General features: G+C 43.6%; 3 protein-coding genes across 3 annotated transcripts; 1 reads left to right on the forward strand and 2 right to left on the reverse strand.

The window, feature by feature from the left end:
- hmox1a (heme oxygenase 1a) lies at positions 1 to 2,163 on the forward strand. Its single transcript, XM_083977059.1, has 6 exons — positions 1 to 274; positions 365 to 423; positions 514 to 625; positions 725 to 940; positions 1,483 to 1,755; positions 1,887 to 2,163. The coding sequence occupies exons 2-6, from the start codon at positions 374 to 376 to the stop codon at positions 2,049 to 2,051; spliced, it is 816 nt and encodes a 271-aa protein (XP_083833185.1). The 5' UTR covers positions 1 to 274; positions 365 to 373; the 3' UTR covers positions 2,052 to 2,163.
- A 174-nt stretch (positions 2,164 to 2,337) lies between these two features.
- mcm5 (minichromosome maintenance complex component 5) lies at positions 2,338 to 11,734 on the reverse strand. The gene is made up of 16 exons (XM_083977031.1): positions 11,473 to 11,734; positions 10,344 to 10,470; positions 10,105 to 10,233; positions 9,842 to 10,014; positions 9,585 to 9,740; positions 7,304 to 7,473; positions 7,038 to 7,209; positions 6,839 to 6,950; positions 6,576 to 6,719; positions 5,651 to 5,716; positions 5,380 to 5,556; positions 4,687 to 4,799; positions 4,462 to 4,590; positions 4,195 to 4,337; positions 3,093 to 3,220; positions 2,338 to 2,631 (listed from the first exon to the last, which is right to left on the reverse strand). The coding sequence occupies exons 1-16, from the start codon at positions 11,646 to 11,648 to the stop codon at positions 2,530 to 2,532; spliced, it is 2,217 nt and encodes a 738-aa protein (XP_083833157.1). The 5' UTR covers positions 11,649 to 11,734; the 3' UTR covers positions 2,338 to 2,529.
- A 960-nt stretch (positions 11,735 to 12,694) lies between these two features.
- On the reverse strand, positions 12,695 to 19,411 carry gcat (glycine C-acetyltransferase). The gene is made up of 9 exons (XM_083977819.1): positions 19,139 to 19,411; positions 18,120 to 18,250; positions 17,935 to 18,036; positions 17,702 to 17,848; positions 16,708 to 16,862; positions 15,510 to 15,592; positions 15,184 to 15,355; positions 13,797 to 13,918; positions 12,695 to 13,456 (listed from the first exon to the last, which is right to left on the reverse strand). Exons 1-9 carry the CDS (start codon positions 19,362 to 19,364, stop codon positions 13,305 to 13,307), a joined length of 1,290 nt encoding a protein of 429 aa, XP_083833945.1. The 5' UTR covers positions 19,365 to 19,411; the 3' UTR covers positions 12,695 to 13,304.
- Between the last annotated feature and the right edge of the window lie 99 nt (positions 19,412 to 19,510).

Below are 19,510 nucleotides of genomic sequence, written 5' to 3' on the forward strand. Positions count from 1 at the left end.
TTAGAGAGACTCCTTTACCTGAACTAGCTTTAATTTCTGCCTTCTCATGTTTTCTGTTTTTTTCACATTGCTTTGTCATGTTAAGCTGCAGCCGTCTGAGAAATGTGAGTCAGCACTCACACTTCCCATTTGACTCAGCAGCTACAGTATCACAGCTCTATAAAAGAGGCAGGGCAGAGCTGAGAGGCCACAGCTTACTCTTCACTCTGAAGGAAGTGACAACTGTGACAGCCGTCAACCACCGTCAAGGAGAAAGGACTTCGCTTTATCACCGGTAAATAAAACATGTTGCTTTCACTGTTGTGTATCTTTACATTAATATCAATTGTGATTAACTTAACTCACTGTTTTTACGGTCTTACAGTTTGCACAGATGGAGAACATGAAGAGCGCAAGGAAAGAGGACATAGGGGAAGTTGGCAGGTATAAAAGCTATTTTTAAATTCAGACCTGTTTTGTTTGAAAGAAGCTTGTTTTCTCTTAATCTAAACTATGTGTCCTGTCTGCCTTCAGTGATTTATCAGAGCAGATTAAAGCAGCCACCAAAGACAACCACGTCAGAGCTGAAAACACACAGCTGATGCTGAGCTACCAGAAGGGACAGATCACCCTGCCACAGTACAAGGTCAGTTCTGCTCTGTACCTGGGTTAGGCTCACATGTTTCTTATTTTGTCCGTGAACACTGTCCTGATTGGTGGATGTGTGTCCGTATGTGTCCGTCAGGTGCTGCTGTGCTCCCTCTATGAGATTTACAAGGTGCTAGAGGAGGAGCTGGACAGAAATGCTGCCCATCCAGCCGTGGCACCGATCTACTTCCCTCAGGAATTGGCCCGTCTGGAGTCTCTGGAGAGAGATCTGGAGCATTTCCTGGGCTCAGACTGGAAGAAAAGGGTGATCGTCCCCGCAGCCACACACAGATACGAACAGAGGCTACGAGAGGTGAGTGGCATGTTGTGAAATGACGCATAACTCCAAAAACACACACAGAGGAACACACAAAGCTGATTCACATGCTCATTTTCAGTGTTGGGCAATGGACACCTTACTTTTAAAAAGTAATTAGTTATAGTTAGTAATTACTTTACCTAAAAAGTAACTGAGTTGGTAACTGGAATATTACATTATCAAGGTTACTGATTACCAGGAAAAGTAACTATTGTGTTATTAAAAAAAAAAAAAAAAATTCCTCCACACAAGGCAGGCTCCGTGCGGAGGAATACTGGGTAGTGAGTTGGTTAGTTCCAGATAAAGTCTTTTTTCCACCAGTTGTAACGACGTTATGACGGGAAACAGTAACTAGACTAGCCAGCCTAGTCTACATGAACTGATGAAGCCACTTGGATGACGGGCAAAATGTCTTCAGAGATAAAAACTAAGTCCAGTTGGCTTGATTCAATTGTCTAGACTATAGAGTAACTTTTTTGATTACTCGTTACTGAAAAAAGTAACGCCCTTATTAACCACCACTGTTCATTTAACAGATTGGCAGGGAAAACCCAGCGCTGCTGGTCGCCCACGCCTACACACGGTACCTCGGTGACCTGTCAGGAGGTCAAGTGCTGGGGAAGATTACCCAGAAGTCCCTGGGGCTGAGCGGCAAAGAGGGGCTCTCGTTTTTCTCCTTCCCCGGCGTGAGCAGCCCCAACCGCTTCAAGCAGCTGTACAGGAGCCGCATGAACAGCATCGAGCTGACGGCGGCGCAGAGGGCGGAGGTGCTGGAGGAGGCGGTGTCGGCCTTCGAGCTCAACATCCAGGTGAGGACAGAGAGTAAAACACACTATGGACGACGTGGTGTCAGTGACCATTAGTGCAGAAAAACAGGAAGTGAATGTGTTTAACACATGCAGAGGAAGCAGAACGCTAACAAACTTGTTTTTTCTCGCAGGTTTTTGATGACTTGCAAAAAATGCTGAGTGTCACAACAGCCACAACGGACCAATCACACGGCGACATCCCGGCTGCCCCGCTCCCATCCTCACACTTCATGCAGGTCACCGTGGGACTGTGCGTGGCTCTGGCCACTGTGGGAATAGGAATATACGGCTTGTAACTGACTGTACCTGCACTTGTGACCAATACACAGCACTTTACTAATCACTTCATCAATTCATTTTGTGTCGAGTTATAAACAATCTAAAATGTATATTTTCATTTTATTGTCATTTGTATCAACCTCTAAAACAATCACTGTGAAAACTGTCTGGAGCTTGTCTTGTCCTGATTCATGGTGAAATAAATAAACTGAAACTTGGCATATTTTCAAATATTTTAATTCTTTTTTTTATTTTTACATAGTATGAAGAAACTTAATAACATTTTCATATTGTCACAAACATCTAAACAGTGCTATATGCATAACAGGTTTTCATAATTTCTTTTTGTTCTGGTACATGTAAGTCCAGATCAACCTGATCAATCTCAGGTTTGAAATCAATTGCTGGTAAATACAGAGGAGCACAAGTGGGCAGAGCAAAACTATTTACATCAACAACAGTATGGATAAGTGTCTGTCAGAGCGGCCGTTTGCTCTACTTGACTCTGTAGAGCACCTTCCTCTGCATGCGGTGCTGGAGCTCCCCCCTCCTCAGCATCAGGTGCAGCACTTTGTAGATGGCGTGCTCTGGATACTTCTGTGGATGGACAAACAGGAGAATACAGAGGTCACTCACAGGACTCGGATCAGATTAGTATTAATTTAACTTTTTTCTTTACTAAATAAAAGTTCAGCGCTGGATTTCCAACTTTTTCATTCACTAATTCAATAGCTACATTGGTGTTCAACAAATAAACACAAACTGTACAACTCTATGAACAGCAATGGTCCTTGTGTCCACTCACTGGCAAATGTGCAACCACTTTATAATGCAGCAGCTGGACTTTAAAGTCAGTTATCTACTAAAACTTTACAGGCGTGTTTACAGTGGAGACAGAATAGATTATATCATCATATTAACATGAACAGCTGAGAAAACACAGGTCAGCTGTCTGATACCGGTGTCTACTTAAATTATTCTACCAAGTACAAACCCAAATATCATAAAGCGCTCATGTTCAACTCTTGTGTGTTATTTTACACAGATGATTCTCTCACCTGTTTGGTGAAGTCCTGGATGATGCTGTGCTCCGACACCTGGGAGCCGATGGCGAAGCGTCTCTTCAGCTGCTTCTCGATGCGCGAGACCATCTCCTGGTCCTCCGTAGAGGTGAAGCCCTCCACCCCTACACAATCATCCACAAAGTCAGTACAAATAGCTACATTTACTACACAGCTGATACAGTCACTGAAGATGGAGTCGGTCAAGCTCTGTGTCCATATTGCTCATTAATTCCAGAGTTACTGAAGCCTGACCTTTCTGATTCCATCACCACCTACTACTATTTACATGACACTTATATTTAATTTTTTCTTTTTTAAACACTAAATTTTGAACAATTTTAAATTTTGCTTCATGTTAAATGTTTGACGGTGAGTTCAGTTAAAGGGATACTTCACCCAAAATCGATAATTCACCATTTTCTACTCACCATCATGCCAAGGAAGGGTTCGGAGAACTGACATGTGGTGTTTATTCATGATCCTGAACTACTGTATTCCCAATGTTTATTTCAGCTCCTTTAGGTTTACTATATAGACTCTGCTCTGTTAATTGCAACATGTGTTGAAATGTGTGCTGATCAGCCACAACATTAAAAACAGGCGACTGGTGTTTGTTTTTTCTGTTAATAGCAACATGTGCACATGTGTTGAAATTTGGCGACTGGTGTTTGTTTTTTCTGATAGCTGCGTACTCCGATTCATTAATTATAATTTTTTTCTTTAACAATATTTTGGAGTGTTTTTTGCCTTTAATTGATAGGACAGTGTAAGGAGGGAGAGACACTGGGCAAGGGATCATCCCAGTAGGGAGAGAAGCTGCCGATCAGTGCGTAAGAGATATACCAACATGGGACAGGCTCTCTAACTGTTATTTGATCAAAAAACATCATTTGTAGTTCCATTCTATCAAAATAAAAAATTCAGCCATATGATTAAAACCAGTCTCCTGTTTTAAATGTGATGAAAAATCATTTCAAGATCAATTTAAATTTTTTGCGTAACTTCTTTGGTACTATCACATTGCTCTCGTCTCTGTAGTTTCACTTCACAGTGGAATAAGTCATGTACAGGAGGTGTATGTGTGTGTAACAGTCACCTGAGAGGCTGCCTGACAGCGCAGCGTCCAGCGTGGAGACCTGGAAGAGCCTCAGAGCTTCATCCACCTCTTCCTCTCCGGCCACGGCCTGCAGCTTCAGCTTGGCCAGAGACTCAGCGATGCGCACGACCGCCTCCAGCTGCCTGAACGCACACACACACACACACACAGCAGGGTTAGAATCAAGAGCAGCCGAGTATCAAAGGAGGAGGTAAAACACACGTGGATCACTGAGGTGTAGATGTGAAGGTCAGAGTGTAGAAGTACCTGACGGTGATGGGGATGGAAGGTCTCTTGACCGACTCCCTCTCGTGCTCCCTCGCTCCGCTCCTCATCACCACGTATCTGTTCTTCAGCTTCTCAGCAGCGGCCGCAGAGAGCCGGGGGCCACACTTACTGTGAGGAAACACACCCCGATAGAAAATTAATAATGAGCAAAGCTTCCAAAATCCCTCTGTGTGTCGTCAGCAAAGCACACTGGGATATACTCACGTCCTGCAGTAGGCGATGTATTTCTTGAAGGTGGACAGGGGGATCTCTCCCTCCACGCCCTCCGTCTGCGTCTGAGCGCTGAGGTGAACGTTCATCACGTGGCGGGCCAGAGTCTGCAAACAGTATAAAAAGGTCAACGCCGCACTCAGAAACAGTGTTTGTGTTGATGTGATGCTTTAAAGGGATAGTTCAACGTTTTGGCAAATTTGCCTATTGCCATAATCCCTATAGTCATAGCAGTAGGTTCATCACCTTTAATTATCGGTGCATGTTGTTTTGAGATCAGCGGGGCAGAGACGTGAGCTGCTCAGTGAACACAATGGAGGTGAACGGTATAGGTCCCCTGTCCCTCATCAAACTCATCAAATACACAATCCAACAACCGCAAAACGCTCTCGTGGACAAGTTGTGACCTGCACATTCACCACGCTATGAAATAATTACATATAATTATGTAACATTACAACACATGAAGCAAATGAGTTGAGTTTGATGAGGGACAAGGGACCTGTACCATTCACCTCCATTGTGTTCACTGAGCAGCTCACGTCTCTGCCCTGCTGATCTCAAAACAACATGCACCGATAATTAAAGGTAATGAACCTACTCCTATGACTATAGGGATTATGGCAATAGGGCAATCTGCCAAAATGTTTAACTTTTAAAACTAACTACATCGACAGGCCTGCTCACCATGTCTCTCTGCTGGTCGTGGTGGTCTTTGATGATGAAGATCATGTCGAAACGGGACAAGATGGTGGGCATGAAGTCGATGTTGTCCTCCCCCTTTGTGTCGTCCCAGCGGCCGAACACGGAGTTGGCCGCAGCCAGGACCGAGCAGCGAGAGTTGAGGGTGGTGGTGATGCCAGCCTGGGAGGGGGGGGGGCGAGAAACAGTTAGCACCCTCAGTACAGTAGGAATAATGTGCTTTATGTGTTTCATCAAATACACAACCAGGTCACACCTTAGCGATGGAGATGGTCTGTTGCTCCATGGCCTCGTGGATGGCCACTCTGTCGTCCTCTCTCATCTGAGGAACAAAGGTTTTGTCTTTAATACTGAGGGACATGAATCAAGACAAATAAACAGCACATGCTACTAAAAATCCATAAAGCCCTAACTGGACATTTACCACCATCTATAGCAGGGCTGTCAAACTCATTTTTAGTTCAGGGGCCACATACAGCGCATTTTGATCTCAATTGGGCCGAACCAGTATAAAAACCTATAAATCTAATTCTAATTTTCCCTTTGTTTTAGTGCAAAGAAATACAAGAACATCATTAAGATGTTCACAGTTAATGAACTATCCTTTTACAAAACATTATGAAAAATACATGCAGCTTCTTCTGTCTTAAATGTCATTTTCACACTTGGAAAATATGTCTCAATGGGCCCTGTGGCGGGCCGGTTTTGGCCCGCAGGCCGTACATTTGAAACTCCTGATCTATAGCATCCATGCTGGACTAGACCACCCTCACTCCTCAGGGACACTTTAAAACCTTAAACCACCTCACTTACTCTGCAGGAAAGGAATGAAGATAAGGAGTAGGAAAAAAAAAAACTTACATATTACTTGTCATTTACTCTACTTTAAGTTTTTTGTGATTTTATGCTGGTTTCTGTCTTTGCTTCCCTGTGTGGAGTATGGGTATGTTCTATATATTTTGAAAAATTGTACACAAAATGTAAAATGTTGACTGGAATATTGTATGTTAATCAATAAAAAAAAGTTTATTATAAATAAACAACTGAGTGTCGTCTCCTAATGTTGTCTCCTTGTTCCTGTATTTTTTTCTCCATCTCGACATCATTACAAATGAGGGAAACCTCAGTGATTTTCGAGGCTTAAATAAAGGTTTGAATGAATGAATGAAAAACATCCTCACCTTGTCAAACTCGTCAATGCATACGACTCCTCCATCGGCCAGCACCATGGCTCCGCCCTCCATGATGAAGCCGCGGGTGGTGGGGTCTCTGAGCACGGAGGCCGTCAGACCGGCTGCACTGCTGCCTTTCCCCGAGGTGTAGACCTGGACACACAGTCAGAGCTCAGCATCAGCGGGCCAATCTAAACTCTACTTCTTGTTTCTATTGAGCTCTGATGAAGACAGAGCAAAGAATTAAAAAAAAAGTAGAGCTCCATCCGTACCCCAATAGGCGAGCATCTCTCCACAAACTTGAGCAGCTGAGACTTGGCCGTACCGGGATCTCCCAGCATCAGCAGGTTGACGTCGCCCCTGCGAGTGAGACCGTCAGGCAGCCTGGAGGACGGGAGACAAAAGCGTGACTTAACAGGACACTGTACTGCTCCGTCCCTGCTTTCTGTCCCTAACGGTCTGTGGTCTCACCTTTTCCTGGAGCCTCCGAACAGCAGACAGGTGATGGCCTTCTTCAGGTCGTCGCTGCCGTAGATGGAGGGAGCGACGGAGCGAGCCAGAGAGTCGTAGACGTTGGCGGTACCGGCCAGCGCTCGGAGCTCCTCCTCCTCCTGAGGAGAAACCGACCCGGTGGCACCGCGACCTGAGAGACACAGTAACGATGTTAACATCTGACATCGGTGAGAGTCACGTGCGTCACAGACACACAGCGTGTTAGTGCAGACGTCCGTCTTCACCTGCTCCTTCTGTGTCCACCTGGATGCCGACCACTCGCAGGTAGGAGGCACGGATTCCCACGCCGACGCCTTTCTCTTTGCCTTTGGCCTTCACGGCCGCCATTTTCTTGATGGAGTAGATGCCCATGATGGTCACCCTGTTGCCCGGGACGACACGGTCACACAGGTACCTGAGAGAGGAGGAGGAGGAGGAGGAGGAGGAAGGTTTAGAGTCAGTGACATTTCTTTGGGTGTCTTCAGACCTGTGGCTCGTTTGCTTTGTCCAGGGGCTAAAACGGTACAATCGTTTCATTTTTCTTTTGGGTCGTTTGTGTTCACATGGTAACAGTCCCAAGCTGTCAAAAGTTGTAAACAAATGCCATGAACGAACCAACTGTTCTCTCATTGGTCAGAAATCTTAGAGGTGGTGGTTACCCGGGAAAAACAAAAACCATGGATTAAAGGTCTCAACGGGCCTGAAAATGTAAACCCGACCCGTGGCGAAATCCCTGACCCGACCCAATCCGAGTCAATTGTGTATATTGTTGACCTGAAATAAATATTTTAAAAAGTTTTTAAAAAAAAAGAAAAGAAGCCAACCCGAGTCATCGTATATCATTTTTTCCGCTCCAGGGCTGGAATGGAAGCGATCCCAGACCGCCCCTTCTCAGCGATCTCGGCCCACTTGTTTTATTCCACATCCGAGCACGATTGCTGTGTTCACATTTGCCCAAACGAACAGATCTTTGGGGTTAAACGCTCCCCGTTTCGGAATAACTGCTCCAAACGAGCCAGGTCTCGATCAGGAATTCACCAAAGTAAAAGTATTCACCAACATAAAACTTATAAAATAGACAATAACTTGTAATACAATTAAATACAATAAAAAAAGGTTAACTTAATGGCTCAGAGATTTTCTTGTAAATTATATTCTTTAAATTAAAAAGTTGCACCGCATTTTATTAGCTTGGTGCTTTTATTTTGACAGAAAGGCCCGTCTCGGGGCGGTGCGTGGCGCAGTGGTTAAAGCGGCCGCCCCATGTAGAGGCTACAGTCCTCAACGCAGGCGTCCCCGGTTCGAGTCCCGCGTCGGGCAGACCTTTCCTGCATGTCATTCTCCCTCTCTCTGCCTCCCCCTTTCCTGTCTATCTCACAGTGCTATCAAATAAAGGCAAAAAATAAATAAATAAATATATATATATATATATATATATAAAAAAGAAAGGCCCGTCTCTCTCGCCCTGGTTCCGGTTGCTCACCAAAACCGCTACTAAACGGCCCCAGACTAGTCAGAGGAGCTGCTGCTGTTCCTCTCTTCAGCCTGGTGTTTGGCTGCACTTTACATGAAAATAAATATTATATATATACATAATTTGCATCATGACTTGAAGTCAAAAGTCGCTTAACCTCCCTACTAAAAGAAACAATGAAAAATGTGAAATTAAAGTCACATGAGCACCAAAAAGAAAAACATTGATCGCCCTCAATCGGCGATAGAGGGTCGGGTTGCTGATGGGCACAAGCCTGATCACAGACACAGGGTTCCTACAGCTTAAGCCAAGTTAAATTTAAGACTTTTTTAAAGCCACTTGAAATGAAATTTAAGACTGACTTCATAATAAACACAAATGCAGAAAAAAGAAGAAAAAAACACCACATCAATTACATAGGGTTAGGGACAATTTTACCCACTTTCCTATGTGATCCAAGGTAAAGTGACTGCTACATGAACATTGGATTGTGTCTCTTTCCAGCTGTCCTTTCTAAATAAATGCATAAAAAGTCCAGAAAAAAAAAACACGGGAGCTGGTGGCGGTGAGAAATTTAGCGGTGACGGCCGCCACCATCTTCTCTATGTCATAATGTTACCAATTATTTTGAGATTTGAGACTAATTATAATCATAAAATACCACTTATCATGTGTTAACATTTTTAAGACTTTTGAAAAATTGATTTAAGACATTTTAATGCCAATTAAGGCCTTGTTTTTAGATTAATGAATTCAATGCCTTTTAAGACTTTTTAAGGATCCGTAAGAACCCTGCAGACATTCAATAGAGCATTTTAATCTTAACAGTTAACATTAGTCTTCGGTTAACGAGCGTCTTAGCGTCACGGCGTGCTGCAACGCTGTGTACGGAAGCCTGTGAGGGCGCGTATTGAGACGGAGGAAACGTAAATAAAAAGATTATGAACCGATCCAGAATCGTAGAGGATAAGAATCGTGATTCTTACATGAATGGATTTGTTCCCTCACCCCTGCAGAAAATCCTGCATAGGATCTGACAATGAGGCGCTCACCTGTCGCAGTAGAGCTGCAGGTGACGGGGCATCTCTCCGTGTGGCACGCCGTCCGGAGCTTCCTGCAGGCGGAGAGTCTGGAAGTCCACGCAAAGGCAGCGGTCCGGGAGGATGAAGTACGGGTCGATGGGACACTGGACCCTGCCGGCGGTCTCACTGAGGAGAGAAAAGTTAGTTAGTTAAGTTAGGAGTTCATCCCGCCTCGTGGTGAAAAGTCAAATAAAAGTCATGCCGTAACCGTGACGATTCAAACTCACGTGTTGCACTTGCGCGGCAGGGCGTACCCCTGCAGGCCCGGGGGCAGCGGGATGTTGTTGATGACGCCACGGCAGCCGCGACACTGCAGGCAGACTCTGGTGGCCTTGGCCTTCACCGCCGTGGCCGAGATGATGATGCCGTGCACCTTCACCAGACGGGACACCTGCTCAGACTGCAGGGGACAGAGAGACGCCGCAAATTAACCAACTGTCGGTGGAGCCGCGGGAGACACGGGGAGACGTCAAGAGAGGGACGTCGGTACCTTGAGGCTGCGGATCGACGCGTGATGGGCGTCGCTCTTCACCATGACCTGGATGTCCTGCACCGTCTCCTCCCCCGCGGGCCGGGGACGGGTCACCTCGTCCGCCACCTCCTTCGCAGCTTCCTCCAACTGTGAGGTAGAACAGATCGTTAGAGGACGGGAAGCAGGTCAAAGGAAACTTTGTGTGAAACTTTGTAATAAGGAGGCGGGTGGTGTTGTGTCTTTGCAGTAAAACCCACCAGTGGGAGGTTCTCGGTGGGCAGCTTGTACAGGCAGTCGGACAGATCCTCGTCAAAGCTGGACAGGTCCTCCATCTCCACCTCCACCCAGTACTCCCCCAGGGTGTAGTGTCTCTTCAGCTCATCTCTGAGGGCAAAGAAAAAAAAACAGACAAAACAAGAATGAAAAAAAGCAGGACTAGGACCAGACAGGCAAAACTGTAGATTCAGCCCGAGTTAATTGACTGTAACAGAAATAAGGAATACTTTAATTGTTGTGTGAAAACAAACTAAGTATGTTAATTAAGCTAAACACAACTGGCGGTGCTGATAAAGAACTATCTCCAGAAATCAACAAAAGACCAGATGTCTGTTTATTGGATACAGAGTGATTTACTTTTGCACTTCTTCAAGCCTGATAACAGGAGGACAGAATTTAAAGGTCCGGTATGTAAAATTTGTCAAGGTTTATTGGCAACATCTGAAATACTACTAATGAATATATTTGTATAAGTGTATAATCGCTATAAAATAAAATCCGTCTGGTTATATATACATATATCAAGGGTCTTGCTTAGAGAGTGTTGCCATCTTGCATCTCCATGTTTGTACAGAGTGGAAAATCCAGCCAACCAGAGAGCACGTTTCAATTGTTTCACGTTTATAAATAAATAGATAGATAATAATAGATTAAGAATGCTATATGTCATTATTTTCCCCTCATTTTACACACTGGACCTTTAAGACTGCTTTTACTGCCCATGAAATAATGGAGCCTACATTTCCAAGCACATTTCCTCAGACACTGCTGCCTCAACAAAGCCCACCTGTTTCAAACCCAAAACTTTGCACTTGGCCTAGTGTTAGAGGCGTTTGATGACGTCACTAGGGTCACTTGGTCTTTACAGACTTTAGAAAGCTCATCTAGATCCACATGATGCATGATAACACTGTTCATAAGCATCAAGCCCCATGGAGCACAACTTCACTTCCTAGTGGATCGTTTCTTTATACGTGATTCTGTTGCACGAGGTTCACCTCCATTATTTTTCCTATTTTCTAGCAGCTCTTATTGTTTCCCCTTCTCTCCATCCTCAAACTTTACACGATGTGGCATCATTGTGTGTTTACAGTCGGACATCTGACTCACCTGTATTTATAGGTGAAGCCGGTTCGGTCGGTTCCGACTCTGAACTGACGGAGAAACTCACGGAACCGTTTCTTGATCTGGCTCCTCTTCTGTCCGCCTTCATCCACGCCGCCGGGTCCCTCTCCTCCTCCGAAGCTGTCGCTGTAGTAAACTCCCGGGTCGTCAAAGCCAGACATGGTGAAGCAGGTCGGTCCAAACACGGAGGTAAACACGGAAACAAGAGTTCGGTAGCTGGGTTTAGTTAGTTAAAAGTCTGGGTCAGAGCCGCCGGACACGGAGCTGCTCTGAGAGAGGGGTTCGCGGCAAAAACTGAACTCCTTCCTGTCTGTTTCCCGCGAGTCGCTTCTCGCCCCTCCCCTCTCCTGTCCTCTGATTGGCTGACCCAAGGAACGCCTATTGCTATTGGCCGGTGCGGCTCGGTGGAGGCGTTCCTCAGGGGAGTGGGCGGGGTTTGTGAGCACTGATGGCGCGAAAAAGAGACAACAGGAGGAAGGAGACAGCGTGGACAGAGTGAGAAACAATGAAGCTCAATACAAACCTGAACAGCCTGTAACAGGTTAGTTTAACAGGCTGAATTATAGTTTACATTCAAAACAGAGACTGTGACCATTGCACAGAAGTGAGTGTAAAACAGTATCCTATATATAAAGTTGATCAAAAGCAAGTATAAAGATGGACATGTTTGAACCTTTTTACAGTCTATGGTTTGAAACTCATATAAAACTCGCAATGCTTCGAATAATCATATTTTTTTCTTTTTCAGTAGTTTCAAACCCCTTTCTGAATACTAATTTCAGATGTTTGACTACTGGCCACAAGGTGTCTCCTGTTACACAGAAAAAAACATCATGAACAATGTGTGTGTGTGTGCTTGGAGGTTTCATGTTTCCATATCACACATTGCAGGACTGCATTGGGTCACTGACTGGTCTCCAAGGTTGCTGTGTATGGAGGATAGGGGACACATCAATTAAAAAGAGGAAAAGCAACTTTAAACAGTCTTTTAAAATTTTTGAAATTTGGTTATTCATTTGGGAATTCAATAGTGTATTTTCCAAATGGTGTTTTAAATGACAGTTTTAAAAGTCATCAAATCCTGCTTAAACATTTACATCATTCATTCTGATCTAAGATTAATAACTTTCCATTGTCAAACTGTGCACATGCTTCACTTTGCAAGAGAAGATCAAACATCCAAAGCCAGATGCATGAGAACAAAGGGGGGGATTTTAATATCTTCCATTTATTCCACATCCAGAATTTGGAGATCCACTGTTGCATCTTTTGAGAAAAATGTGCTTTGACATTTTCCTCAGCTGCTGACATCACATGTTGCAGCACAGCAAATGACCAAGTGCTTTAATATTAACAGAGCTCATACTGGCAAACTTCATAAATGTTGGCATTGAGAAAATAAACATATTTATTTTTCAGTAAATAAAAAAAACTCTCAAATAAAACACTTCTGTAAATCAGTAATTGTTATTATCTTCACAATTATTAAAGCCATTTTCTGTCTAAATGAATAAGTGGTCTGAACAGACTCAGATATTCTTGACAGATAACAAAGACTCAATAGAAATGTTTTCCCTCATAGAATTAGTTTTGAAACTTGGAGTAAACAGCCCTTTTTCTCCCAATACACATCTACACACGTTAGCAAAAGTGCTTTATTCAGAAAAGCAAACACAAAATAACATTCACCTCCGCTGACCTACAAATGTAACTATTATATCCAACACAACCATTCATAGGTCTTTAGTAACAGGCAGCTTGATGTGTAAGAGCGAGCGGTTCGAGGTTCTGTCGTTATTCTGACTCTTGTTTCCCTCTCAGGAGACGACTCCATGTTTTCTGCCGGTCTGGATGAAGGCGTCCACGCAGCGGTCGATGTCTTCGTCTGTGTGCGCTGCTGAAATCTGAACACGGATTCTGGCTTTGCCCTTTGGTACGACTGGGAATGAGAATCCAATCACATATATTCCTGAGGAGAGAAGAGACGTGTTAACAGAGACACTGCAGTGTGGTCCTGTGCAGGGGTGAGTCAGGATTTTCAAATAGTTATTCAATTTGAGAAAAATCAAATTTAGTGTTTAGTTTGTGACTATTATGTTGATTTTCAAATGGTGATTTCCCACAATTTTTACTGGTGCCCTGTAATGGAACAGGCTGTGTAATACAACAGCAATGTGCCACTAGCTTTAATTGCTTTGCCCTTGTTAATGTTTTAAAATTGGACACAATTCAACCGTATTTTTTCAAATCACCAGCTGATCGATCCATTGACACCTAAATCAAACTATGCCATGCTTTCACTGTCTCACCGAGCTTCAGCATGTCGTCGGCCATCAAAGAGGCCAGCCGCGCGTCGCCCAGCATCACGGGACAGATGGGGTGAGCGGAGCCTGAAATGGTGAAACCAGCCTTCGTCATGTTGTTCCTGAACCTGAATGGACGACACAGAGCAAAATATTACAGACCACAGACAGATAAAATGTCTGTAACATAGCATAATTCAACCCTAAAAAGACAAAAAAACCAACCAACATAAAACCAAAGGGGAGGATCCTTATTTCATGTTGATCTAGTATCTAGCTGTTACTAATGCAAAATGCACTTTTTAAATGTGCTTTGAAAAGTGCGTACAAACAGCATTTGTCACTTATTATATTCTGTAAAGCACAGGTTAGTACAGTGTTTTTCAACCTTGGGGTCGGGACCCCACGTGGGGCCGCCTGGAATTCAAATGGGGTCGCCTGAAATGTCTAGTAATTGATAAAAAAAAAAACACTACTAAAAATATTTTTAAAACTAACTCTTATTCTTTTTAAAATGATGATTAAAAACACCACAGACAATCTTAAACAAATGTATTCTATACTTTCACTTTCTCGAATATAAATAAATTCAAATAAAATGTATATAAAAATATCTGAGCTGGCTTATCTTGATTGACGGCCATGGTCACATGACTGCACGTAATTGCAGGGTAGCCAGAAATTTGTGATGTCAAAATGGGGTCACGAGCCAAAAAAGGTTGTGAACCACTGGGTTAGTATGTAAATAACTCAAGTTGTACTGTTTGTCTTTGATATTCATATGAATAATTACTGTGTTTAGATGTGCTCATTTTAATGAATATATCTACAGACAATTCTAAAATCCTTCCTTACTGTATGTACATATATACACTGTATATACAGGGAGTAGTCCACAGTTACATAATGTGGCCTGCAGGCTGTATGTGGGTGTTACTACTGAGCAAGGTTAAGAAACAAGATAATAGGAAATGCATTTATTCACCTCTCACATTCAGAACATTCAGACTGTGCTGCCAGTTCAAATATTAGCTCATGTGGTTCCTGCTCAACAACAAGATGAAGGCGTTTGTACAGTTTCTCCTCCTGGATGTTTATCATTTCATTTTCCCAATAAAAATACGCTATAATATTAAATGTTAAATTGTTTTAAGGTAGTTTTGAGAGAATTTCTCTACCAACAGCCAAATAACAAAAAAACAAAACAATTTATTTCAGAAGATGTTCCAGAGGTTTTTGAATATTTGTGAACAAACACACAAAAAAAGCAAAGCCACCTTTAGGTCTAAAAAACTCTTGACCTGCTGACGACACTGATAAGCAGTGGGCGTCTCCGGCTAACAGAAAACCACAGTGCATAAAACCCACCCCTCCCCTTTTAAAACAAACGCACCTCATGGTTTTGGCCGTCATGCTCTCCGCAATCTCACTGGAGGCCAGCAGCAGCTCCACCGCCTTGGTGGCGCAGCCCACCACGGGAGGGGGGAGGGAGTTGGAGAAGAGATACGGACGTGAGCGCTGCCTCAGCAGGTCGATGAGAGGCTTGGGGCCAACTGTGTACCCACCTGAAAAAAACATGAGAGCACAGAGAAAGGCTCAGTCTGTTTTTTTTAGCACCATAATAATGTTTTATTAAAGCCTTGTGTGTCACAGAGACTAGCTGGTGAAGGAGGAGACTAAAAACTGAGCTAAAAGAAGAGTGAACAGCGGAGGACTCACCTGCTGCTCCACCCAGTGCCTTCCCCAGGGTGGAGTTTACTATGTGAACTCTGTCCATCACTCCCAGCAGCTCGTCTGTTCCTCTGAAAATCACACAGAGTGCTACCATTATATTATGTCCTAGGACTGATGGTGATATATAGAATTTAAACATGTAAACCCCTCTTACTGTGTCACACCTACTGACCTTAATGGTAAATGTACCATTCAGAGTGCTCTAAAATACTTTCCAAATTAATTCACAAACAGATACATAACACCCATACACACTATGGATCAGTTATAGTCAGCAGGGAATCGAACCTGAGACCCTCTGAATAGTGGACTTTAACCTCATAAGCTACAGTCGCCATCAGCTGAGAGAGGGAAAACTTTTACTCTATTTTAAACACAATAATTTGAAAGCTGGTGTAACAACCAATCTCAACACATAGGAATTTTGAAGAGGGGGTAATTTTATTTTTTGTACCCCCTACTCACTATAACACATATATATATCAAAATCTCAATCCATGTTTTAAGTTGTTTTAGATCCGTAATGTTGGTCATATTAAATATGTATTCCACTGAATTGCAAGTCTTAGTCCTTAAGTAACAGGATTCAATATTCAACAACTGAAATACAAGGGAACTATTCAGCAATGAACACAAGTGAAACTTTTCTTTGTTGTTTGTTTATTAGGGTGTTACACCTGTTTAACACCTAACATAGGTGTAAAAAGATATTGGTACACTGAAATATCACGAAATGTCGTTTCTCAATACTGTATCGATATTCAAAAGCAATGTATCGAAATTAAATTATCAATTTACATGCAAACATTAACGGTGGTGGTTCATTTTTGTGGTGCATTTAAAACTCTGACTGAGTTAGCAGCAGTTATTCAACCATCGACTCCATGCCAACGGAACAATGAGATCTGGTGAGAGTATAGGTTTGTGGCTCATTGAATGCTCAAGCGTTAGCTGACTTGGCACAGTCAAAAAAGAGAAAAAATGGCAATATCGTCTTGCTTATAGTATCACAGTATATATACAGTAAATCGTTGCCCCTGTATCGTGATATACTGTATATCGTATCGCCGGATTCTTGCCAACATACACCCCTAGTAATTATTAACTAAACCATCAGTTAATAGTTTATAAAAAAAGATCCTGATTTTTCTCTTCAGTTTGGATGAAGCAGCGTCTCACTCACCTGCCGCGAGCCCCTAGAAAGCCGGTGGCGTGACATTCGTCTATAAACACCATGGCTCCGTACTGCTCAGCCAGGTTACAGATTCCCTGCAGAGGAGCCACGTCTCCGTCCATGGAGAAGACTCCGTCTGTCACCACCAGGCGCATTCGAGAAGACTGAGGAGGACAGGACACAGTGACGGCTCGCAATTATACTCTAACCTTCACCTGAGCAATGAGTTTCCTGCAGCACAGAGCTCCACACACCTGACACTAGGACACACAATCCGGAAATTTAAGTTGATGAATAATTGTCATACAAATAATTGCGATTAACAGCATGTCTTTTTCTGATCATTTTATGCCACTCTTATAGTATAAGCCTGAACATAGTTTAATAATACACATACACCTTATGAAGAACAAGAGCCATTTATTGGCTTTAAACGTTACATTGGATAAAAACAGTTTTTCTGTTTGCCTTTAGGCTTTGCAAATAATCCATGATGCTAATGTCAATAGATGCTCATCATAATGTGGTTGACGAATATTAGAAATTAATTATTAAATCATTTATTTTTCTTTGTATGTGCTTGTTTTTGTTTGTTTAGTTGTTGTTGCTGTTGTTTTTTTCTTTTCCCCTCTCATTTTTACTTGTATTGGTAACTATGATTAACTTGATCTTGTCTTATCAGGCCTGTATCATCTTTGACTCTCCGGCTTCCAATAAGGTAAATGACAAAAAAGAAATTAAGCGCCTTGAGATAAACAGTTCGTGGCCCCACTCATGTGTCATTAAACCATAACAGAAGAAGGGTGCGCAACGTGATGTCATTAAAAGAGGACCTGTCAAACCTCAAATGGTGGAAAATGATTTTGATATGGTGATGGAAATGTGACATTTGTGCTGTTTTTATACAGATGGATGGAAGCAATTTAAACAATTATGCAAAATAATTGAGATTATCTCAAATAATTGCGATCAGACGATTATATAACAACTGTGACAGGCCTACCTGAGCTTCTTTGAGCTTGTTCTCCAGGTCACTGAGGTCCATGTGTTTGTAGCGCAGCCTCTTTGCTCGACACAGACGGATCCCGTCGATGATGGAGGCGTGGTTCAGCTCGTCTGACAGGACTGCGTCGTCTGGACCCAACAGAACCTGGTGGGAGAGTGATTTAATGTCTTACTGAGCACAATACGAGACATGTATCTCTGGAGACAGTAGGAGAACAAAGTGTGATTTACCTCAAACAGTCCAGCGTTGGCATCAAAACAGCTGGCGTAGAGGATGCAGTCCTCCCTCTCGTGGAACTCTGCTAGTTTCTGCTCCAGGTTTTTGTGCAGATTCTGTAAATCACAGAGCACAATCAGAGCCTTGCAGGTAGTAAGTGGTGTCAAAAAGTACTGTTTGAGTGCATTAGGCATCACACCTGTGTCCCACAGATGAACCTGACCGAGCTCAACCCAGCACCGTACGCCTTCAGAGCATCAATCCCAGCCTGCACCACCTCTGGGTGACTGGACAGCCCCAGGTAGTTGTTGGCACAGAAATTCAATATGCCTGAGAAAGAGAGTGATGGAGAACATGAAGCTAGAGAGTAAGGTAGACGGTCATTGTTTGATTCTGTTATGCAAATAATTATCACATTGATTCAGGAGAGCAACGACCTTTGAGAGCAAATCAAACCTAGGGCTGCACAATGTGGAAAAAATAAATATCACAATTACTTTGGCAGATGAATTTGCAATGTCACAAATTCACAAGTTTAGTTTTTGCATTTCAGTTTCATCAGATATTGCACTTGGCCTTTTGCAACTTTTTATTATATTTCCATTTTTGTGCAGCTCTAATTACCGGTAAAACCTATAGAAATTCAAGTGACAAAAGAGTGAAAGAGGCACAGGGCGCATGTGGCTGTGTCACTGCCCCCCCACATGGATTGAACAGAGTCATTTCCAACCAGGGGAGGTCATGGCCCGCAGTCAAAGCTCCATTCATAAATCAGCAGATTCAAACCCTGGCTCAGGTCCATGCTGACATATATAAACACTGACTGGCTGCTTTGCTGGAACAACAGCTACCAGGGATTACAGCTATTCAGTCTGCAACAATAGGCTCATATGTACAGTTTCCTCCTGCTGCTGAAGACAGCAGAGTTTAGAGAGTTAATGTTAGGGACCATTTAAGGACCTTTCATTGATAAATTTGTGATTATCTTGGATTTGATGTTTCTAAGAAGTTGTCCCACCACCTCCTGTCCTGTCAGTCCTGCCTGTGAAGGAGCTCAGGGGACACGTTACATTACATTAACTACAGTCAAGTCCAGTATCAAGATAACGTGACTGCAGGGCGCCAACTGCATTTCTATTTCTGTGGTGCGTTTAAGGACAAGGTCTTTCTACGGTAGCCTGCGTAAATAAACTGCTGTTACTGTAATCCAGCACTCACTGCCACGACTGCCGTCCACGCTGATTTGAGGACCCTGCTTAGACGTAATGATCCTCTCCGCCTTCCACGTCCCAGCCGCTCGGATGCCGTCGAGCTCTCCCTCCAGCACCGCCCTGGCTTCAGCCCCGGCGGAGTAGGTCCGCCTGGAGGCCGGGGCCGGGGCCGAGGGCCGCAGGACCCCCCGCACCGGCCTCACCAAACTGCGGGCAGCTTTTCCGAGAGACATGACCGTGGCAGCGACGTGTTTTCGGGTGACAACCGTGCAGCGCTGAAGAGTAGTGTACAGGGGGGGGGGTGCGTCACGTAAGAGGGGTGGGCGTATGTGCGACGGACCAATCAGATGGCAGAGCGCTTGGCAGGTGGGTCGTATCG

Source organism: Trachurus trachurus, assembly GCF_905171665.1.
Source record: "Trachurus trachurus genome assembly, chromosome: 8".
Lineage (NCBI taxonomy): Eukaryota > Metazoa > Chordata > Actinopteri > Carangiformes > Carangidae > Trachurus > Trachurus trachurus.

What these genes read in the sequence shown, in the direction of transcription:
- hmox1a (XM_083977059.1), top strand. Translation starts at nt 374, where the DNA reads ATGGAGAACATGAAGAGCGCAAGGAAAGAGGACATAGGGGAAGTTGGC. An exon ending in ACGAACAGAGGCTACGAGAG is followed by an intron (nt 941 to 1,482) that starts GTGAGTGGCATG and finishes TTCATTTAACAG; the next exon opens with ATTGGCAGGGAAAACCCAGC. An exon ending in CCTTCGAGCTCAACATCCAG is followed by an intron (nt 1,756 to 1,886) that starts GTGAGGACAGAG and finishes TTTTTCTCGCAG; the next exon opens with GTTTTTGATGACTTGCAAAA.
- mcm5 (XM_083977031.1), bottom strand. Translation starts at nt 11,648, where the DNA reads ATGTCTGGCTTTGACGACCCGGGAGTTTACTACAGCGACAGCTTCGGA. An exon ending in CGTCGATCCGCAGCCTCAAG is followed by an intron (nt 10,015 to 10,104) that starts GTACCGACGTCC and finishes TGTCCCCTGCAG; the next exon opens with TCTGAGCAGGTGTCCCGTCT. An exon ending in TCCATCCCCATCACCGTCAG is followed by an intron (nt 4,338 to 4,461) that starts GTACTTCTACAC and finishes GTGTGCGTTCAG; the next exon opens with GCAGCTGGAGGCGGTCGTGC.
- gcat (XM_083977819.1), bottom strand. Translation starts at nt 19,364, where the DNA reads ATGTCTCTCGGAAAAGCTGCCCGCAGTTTGGTGAGGCCGGTGCGGGGG. An exon ending in TTTCTAGGGGCTCGCGGCAG is followed by an intron (nt 15,593 to 16,707) that starts GTGAGTGAGACG and finishes TGTGATTTTCAG; the next exon opens with AGGAACAGACGAGCTGCTGG. An exon ending in CGACGACATGCTGAAGCTCG is followed by an intron (nt 13,457 to 13,796) that starts GTGAGACAGTGA and finishes TTCTCTCCTCAG; the next exon opens with GAATATATGTGATTGGATTC.